The 7058-nt window shown below is 60.0% G+C and overlaps 1 protein-coding gene across 1 annotated transcript in view; it reads left to right on the top strand.

Annotated features, from left to right (window-relative positions):
- STIM1 (stromal interaction molecule 1) overlaps window positions 1-7058 on the top strand; it is a 74909-nt gene that overhangs the window by 62964 nt on the left and 4887 nt on the right. Inside the window, exon 8 of the mRNA XM_033512707.1 lies at window positions 157-529. Within this exon, the coding sequence (XP_033368598.1) occupies window positions 157-529 (373 nt within the window). The remainder of the gene's footprint in view (window positions 1-156; window positions 530-7058) is intronic.

The following is a 7058-nucleotide window of genomic DNA, read 5'->3' as shown; positions in this document are numbered from 1 at the left end:
CACAGGGACAGGGCTGGTGACAGCAGGGCAGTGACACAGGGGCAGTGGCAGTGGGCTGGTGGCACAGGGACAGGGCTGGTGACAGCAGGGCAGTGGCAGTGCCAGCAGGGCTCCGTGGGGCTCCCTGCCCTCACTCCCCCCCGTGTCTCGTTGCAGCTCCGGCCTTGCCCAGCACAGTCCGGCAGCGCCTGGTGGAGCCGCAGCACGGCCACGGATCGCAGAGGTTGGTAGAGAGTCCCGTGCCGGGGCAGCCCGAGGCCGGCCCCGTGGCCCCGCTGCGGGCGGGCCGAGTGTCCCTGCGCCGAATGCACAGCCTCAGCTCCGGACAGTCCTTCAGCTCCGACCCGCCCGGCTCCACCTCCTCCACCTCCTGCTCCTCATCCGCCACCACCGCACCTGCTCCTGCTTGCCATGTCCACCCTATCTATTACCATCACACCACCTCTTATTTCCTCCAGATGGATTCCATCCCCGACCTGCCCCCTCCTGATGTCACCTCTGGAGTTCGCTGTCGCACTGGGAGCTTTGGGTATATTGCTGTTTCTTTTCTAGCTGCCTCCTGCCTGCTGTGCCTCAGAGCTGGTGCTTGCTGGGGTGCTCTTTCTCTCACATTCCTCCTGTCCTTTTTCTCCGGGCCTTTATTCCATGGTTTATCCGCTTTTTTTTCCTCCCACTGCTCTCCCGAGCCGCTGGAGCCTCTCAGGAGGATTCCATGGGCCGTCCCCACGAGCTCAGTGTGGGCCATCCTAAGGTGCTCTGCTGTTGTTTTACTGCAGCTGAGCAAATGGAAATTCCCAGGTGCTCGGTATTCCCTGAACAAGGGGGTGTGAGGAGGTAACAGAACCCATCACCAGACCCGGCCTCATTTGAAGCCTGGGCCTCCCTGGGCTCCTCACAAGTGAATTGCAAAGGGAACAGGATGGGTGGGGACCACGAGGTAGCAGCTGGAGAAATTTGGGATGCCAGAGTGGCAGTTCAGGAGTGACTCCTGGAGTGACCCTGCCTCTGGTTCGGTAGGGATGAGGAATTGGGGAGTTTTGGCTCAGGAATGTCTGAGGAGAGAGTTGGAGCTGCTTTTGTTTGCTTTAGCTTGGTCCCTTTCAGTTGGCTCTGGAGAGCTGGTGCATCCTCAGGACTGGTTATCCTCCATCCCTAAATCCCAGAGCTGTCCCAGTTCACCCCACTGGTGACAGGGAGGAGCAGGAATCCCACCTGGTGCTCCAAGGGGGCCCTGACAGGAATGCTGTGTGTCCCAAGCTCAGTTCCTGGGGTGGCTTTCACCCGAGTGAGGCCCCGGATGTCCTCATCCCACGGGTCCTGGGTGCAGCCAGTCCCAATTGTCCCTGCAGGTGTGGGATCCCCTGGGATCGGGCCAGGGGTCTGTGGCCTCAGGTGTCTCCATGCAGGCAGTGGGAAGGCTGTGATGGACCAGGGAATGCTGTCCCTGCCAGGTACTGCCTGTGGCCCTGGACAGGTTATTCCATCTCTGTTCCATGCTTTCTCCATGGCAAAACCAGAAACGCTCTCCTGATCCTCAGTATTGGGGAGCAGGCTGCTGGGAGAAGGCTGGAAGTCTCTGGGTGAGGCAGAGGATGGGAGAAATGTCCTTCCACCATAATTTCTCCGGGCAGGGAAACATTGCCAGTCACCACATCTTCACCCATCCCAGCACGTTGTCCCATTATCCCCTTACCTGTGGGTCCCTGTGCCCTCAGGTGCTGGGATCTCTCCTGGCCTTGCTCACAGTCTCTGGTTTGGATGTTCCACCCCCTCCCTGCCCCAGCTGAGCAGCCCCAGGCACATTCTGGAGTCTGGAATTCCAAGGTGGAAATTCCTGCACCTGCTCCACAATGGAGAATTAAAGAGCAGCATCTCAGTGAATTCAGTAATGGTTGTTTGGGGATGATGAGAAGCAGTGTAATTAATTAACTCCTACAGTGGGAGCTCCATTGCAGCTGTCCCAGTTGGACTGGTAAAAGCTGGCAATGCTGCTGGTCCCTGCTTCCAGTGCCTCCCTGACTGCAGGAGGGAGAGCTCATCCTGCCAGCCTGGGGCTCATGTGCTGTGTCCAGAACAGCTGTTTAAATGTGATTTATTCCCACCTGAGGCCCGTGGCACACGGAATTCCTGCCCGAATCCCTGCAGACATCTGCGAGTGGCAGAGGACAGAGGGGTGCGGTGTGGGGGCCCAGGGAGGGCAGGGGGCAGTGCCAGAGGTCGTTAGGAGGGGATAGGTGTGGGCTGCCCTGGTCAGAGCCCAGCTGGTCACCTCTGGGTGCCAGCAGCTCTGTCCTCTCCCTGCTCCCGTGGCAAAGCCCGGCTGGTGGTGCAGGAGAAGCGATGGAGCCAGAACCTCCCCCCTGGGATTTGCTCCAGCTGCACCACGCAGGCAGCTCCCCCAGCCCACCCAGCCCTGCTCAGCCCAGCAGCAGAGATGAGGAGCTGGGTGCCAAAGGTGTGGGTTTGTCATTTTTAATGGTTCTATCCAACTGCATCATTAGCAGATCCTGCTTTGATGCATCCCTAAAGGCGCCGCTGCCGGGCCGATGGATTGCTGCTCCTCCTTGACATCCCCGGTCCTGGAGGCCTTTCCCTACATCCCTGGAGCTCCACAGCCTCCTGGGGAGGCTCAGAAAGGCCCTCCAGGGAGTCACTGCAAGGACCAGAGCAGAGCCCCAAAGATTCCTGGCTCCCTGGGTAGAAGGAATGTGCCACCCTGGTCCTGGGGGCTGCTGGAGCTCTTTAGCCTCTCCCACATCCAGCAGATCCAAGGCTGGGCAGAGCTCACAGGAGAAACCTCTCCAAGGAGCTGCCCCCCGAGCAAGGCTGGGGATCTCCGGAGTCCTGCTGGGGTTGTGCTGGCAGGGAGCCGCTCCCTCACTCCTCACTCTTTGCTTCTCTTTTGCAATTGGCTTCAGAGGATCCGGCGCCAATAAGGTCAGAGCGGCTGCGGGGTCGGGGGGAGAGGGGCTGGAGGGGCTGGGGGTGCACACAGGTTTCTGCTGCCAGTGCCTGCCTCAGCTGGATGAAACCCATGGAGATGGGAGCCTAGCACCAAATCCCCATGCCCAGGCCCTTCTCCAGGCAGGAAGGGAGCGGCAGCCAAAGCTCAGGGAAGGGAGAGAGTCAGGAATGCAGGGAAATGAGTAATTCACAGCTCTGGCAGGGTGCAAGCCAATGTTGGGTTTGCGTTCAGGCTGCTCCAGGCTTGGCACCACAGCACATTGGGGAATTTGCTTTAAGAGAAGCCTTGGTCCCTGGTGCTACGTGCACGAGGGCTCTGTGGCTGCTGGAGCACACCCAGGGCAGCTCCTGGGCCACGCCGGGCTGGACCCGAGTGGGAACGCCCAGAGAAATGGGCTGGGGAAAAATAGGTGTTTGTTCTCCATCCTCCTCCTCCTCCTCCTGCTCCTCCCCTGCTCCTCCTCCCCTCCCAGGCTTCCTGTGCTCCTGGCATTCCTTACTCCATGCTTTGCTCTCTGCTTCTTTTGTTTGCCATCCCCATCTCCTCACCCTCCCTCTCTCCCTCGCTCGGGTGGATCCTGGTGGGGTGGGAGGAAGCACAGGGGGAAGCAGGTCCTGCCTTAGGCAGGTGAGTGCTGGCAGGGTCGCTCTGTGGAGGTGGAGGGAGTGCCTGGATCCATGGAAAAGAGCAGGGAGCACTGCTGGGATGGAGGAAGGCTCGGGCTCCCAGGTATATCCCTGTCCAGTTGCTCCTCCGTGCTTTCCAGCAGGGATGAGCTGTCAGGGGCTCCTGCTGCTCTGCAGAAACACTTCCTCTGATCCCTTCCTGGGATCCCATCAAGGCCAGCCATGTCCTGGGATAGCTTTTCCTCTTGAAAATGTGCCACAGCAGTTCAGGAGCGCAATCCTCATGGAAATCAGTGGATACAGGCCAGGCCTTGGCTGAACCTCATCCGGGATGATGGCAGTGTCCTGGGAATGCTCTTTCCTCCCTCTCGTCCTGGCGTGGGCTCAGGAGTGTCCAGTGCTGTTGCTGTCTCTGACCCAGCCAGTGTGATCCCGGGAATCCTGGCCCTGCTGTTGTGCATTTCCTTGTGGGAACCACCAGGAAAAGGCTCATTGGGGGCTGAAGAGAATCCCACAAGTTCCTGGCCATTGGTGTTGAGCTCCCAGAATCGGCCTGTGGGTGCCACGGGAGGAGTGCAGGAGGTGCCTGGGATTGTCCCTGGCGTGGTGGCTGTGTCCTGTGTGCTGGGATGTCCCCAAGCCTGGCACAGCAGGGTGGGCACTGCTGCTGCCACCAGCTCTCCCCTGTGTCCTGAAGGAATACATTCCTGAGTTACAGCTGGAGAGATTGTGCACCAGCAGAGTTAGCTTAGGCCACTGGAATATTTGGGAATTGTGTTCTTTGGCATCTGCTCCTTCAGTCCCCCCGGATGAGCCCAGAGGGGAGAAGTGGGGCTCCAACGAGGTGGAACCCGTGTGGTGCAGGGATCCCAGAGAGCAGCCACCCCAGGGATGGGGCTGTGAGCCCCCAGCTCCCCCCGTGCCGCAGGGAGGGCAGGCCCAGGGTGGCACGGTGGCCGTGGGGCTCCCAGTGCCCAGCCCTCCTGGAGCTGAGCATGGCTCTCCATCTGCTCTCGTGGCTTCTCCACACGCTGCCAGCGCTGCAGGATTGCTCTGGTCCCTGCTGGATTGAAACCTGCTGAGGGAGCAGCTCTCTGGAGCCCAGCGAGGAGCACTCGCCCTCTTCACACATTCCTGATGTCTCCTTGGTGGAAAAAATGCCATTTTTTCCTGTATTTGCTGCTGTCTCGCTCTTTTAAAGGATTATTATCACCAACCCTCACCCAGATGGCTCCTGTGGGATCCCTGGGATGGATTTCCTGGCAAAGAAGATTTCTGGGTGGAGTTGGGACACTGACTGTGAAGTGTTGCTGTGCCTCCATCCCCAGCCAGGGCCCGCTGGGGCTCCCCCACCTCCTCCATGACTTGAGTCCTGAGTAAGCACTGCATTCCTGCCAGGACCTAATCCTGCCTGGCCCTGAGCCTGGCTCCAGCCAGCACCATCCTGTTGCTGCTGAAGATGAACAGATCACATGGACACAGGTCGAGGAGTGGTGAAAAGAAGAGCAGAGTTTATTTTTCCCCCCAGGATTTATAGGCTTCTGCCCACGGCCAGGGATGGGATGGTCAGGATAACACTTTCTCACTGCACTGGCCATGAGAGATGCCCATCACAAGACGTGGAGCAGAAAGAATGTACACATATCTATGTTTACAGTTACAGTTAGAGTTTCTTTACAAAACCATGGCAGCAAGCTCAGAAGCTGAGTTTTCAGGGTGACACCATTCCCATGCCAAGGTTCTGCCCCACAGCCTCGTCCCTTCTCCCTGCTCTGCTGGGACCCAGCACCAGCCACTCCATGTGCCAGCTCCTGCAGCCAAAGTCTGCTTGGTTCTCCTGGAAGGGAACTGCTTCCCAGGGAATTGTGGAGGAAATAAACCTCTGGAAGTGGGTGTTCTGCCCCAGTGGCATCTCAGCAAGGGCTCAGCCGTGTGCAGGTGAGGGCTTCTGCCACCTTCCCTGGGAGAGGAGTGTCCAGGCAGGAATTGCCAGCAGAAATTCCCCTTTGCAGGTGTGGTAAGCCATGAGCAAGAAACACTTGGGAAGAGCAGGAGATTGCTGAATTCCTTGCAGGAGCTGGAGGTTGTGGTGGCAGTGACGTTCCACCTGCAGGCCCTGGCTGAGGTGTCCCAGCCCAGGTGTGTGGCTGTGTCCATGTCCTGGGAGTCAGCTCCAACACCTCATGTACAGCCCCACGGTGTTCCATGGCTGCTGCTGTTCCCTGGGCCCAGTTTTATCCCAGTTTTATCCCAGTGTTATCCCAGTGTTATCCCACTTTTACCCCAGTTTTATCCCAGTGACTGCACGGGACCAGCCGTGGTGACCTTGGCAGTATTGGCTGGTGGCCCTGGGAGCTTGGTGGCTCCACACGTGTGATCCATGGCTGTTGTGTCCCTTGGAGGGGCTGCAGCTGCTCCCTGGGAGGAGCTGGGGATTTCCCAGCCTCAGGATTGTCCCGTTCTCCCGGCTGCTCCCCCGGGCTGGGCTCTGTGTGCGAGGACAGGGCCGATGGCAGCGGTGCCTGGGGAAGAGCTCAGGTGTTCTCCACCGCCGGGCTCCCCCAGCACACCCAGCTGAATCCCAGCCACCCCTGGGCTCTCAGGATTCCCTTTTCCTCTGGGTGTTCCTGCAGAACGAGGGCCTGACTTTGTTCCCTGGGTTTTGTTAGAGAAGTGCAGTTGTTCCAGGACGAGGAGAACGTTCTGGGCCTGTTCCACCTCCCCGTGCCGGGAGTGCAGCGCGTGCTCCATTTCTGTGGAGAGCAGTGAGCAGTGGTGTCCCTGAGGCCAGCACCGGGCCCTGCACTGGGAAATGCCTTTGTTGGTGCCAGGCCACGGCTCCAGGACAGCCCCACACCCCGGCAGGGCCAGCAGGGGCTGCGTGCTGCGCTCACACGCCGCAGGGAGGGCACGGGGCAGCCACGGGCTCCTGGCCAGGCTGCAGAGCTGGGAGCGTGCCAGCCTCGGGCAGCTCAGCAGCACCAAGGGCAAGGGGCTGCACCTGGCCCGGGGCAATGGCAGCACAAACAGCCTGGGAGCACGGCCTGGCAGCAGCCCTGGGGAGAAGGAGCTGGGGATTGCTGGGAGAGGCTCCCCAGGGCCTGGCCACGAGCACTGGGAGCTGGGCTGATCCCACAGCGTGGGCAGCAGGAAAGGGATTGATTGGGATTGTGCCCCTGTGCCCTGCTCAGGTGAGACCTCACCTGCAGAGCTGCCCCAGCCCTGGGGCCCAGCACAGGGAGCAGCTGGAGAGAGCCCAGAGGAGGCTCCAGGGATGCTCTGAGGGCTGGAGCCAGGCTGGGAGAGCTGGGGGTGCTCAGCTGGAGAGGAGAAGCTGCAGGGAGAGCTCAGAGCCCCTTGCAGGGCCTGAAGGGGCTCCAGGAGAGCTGGAGAGGGACTGGGGCCAAGGGCTGCAGGGCCAGGAGCCAGGGAATGGCTTCAGAGTAGGATTTGATGGGATCTTGGGC

Source organism: Parus major, chromosome 1, assembly GCF_001522545.3.
Source record: "Parus major isolate Abel chromosome 1, Parus_major1.1, whole genome shotgun sequence".
Lineage (NCBI taxonomy): Eukaryota > Metazoa > Chordata > Aves > Passeriformes > Paridae > Parus > Parus major.
Note: the sequence above shows the minus strand (reverse complement) of the source record. Positions and strands in the feature narration are given on the sequence as shown.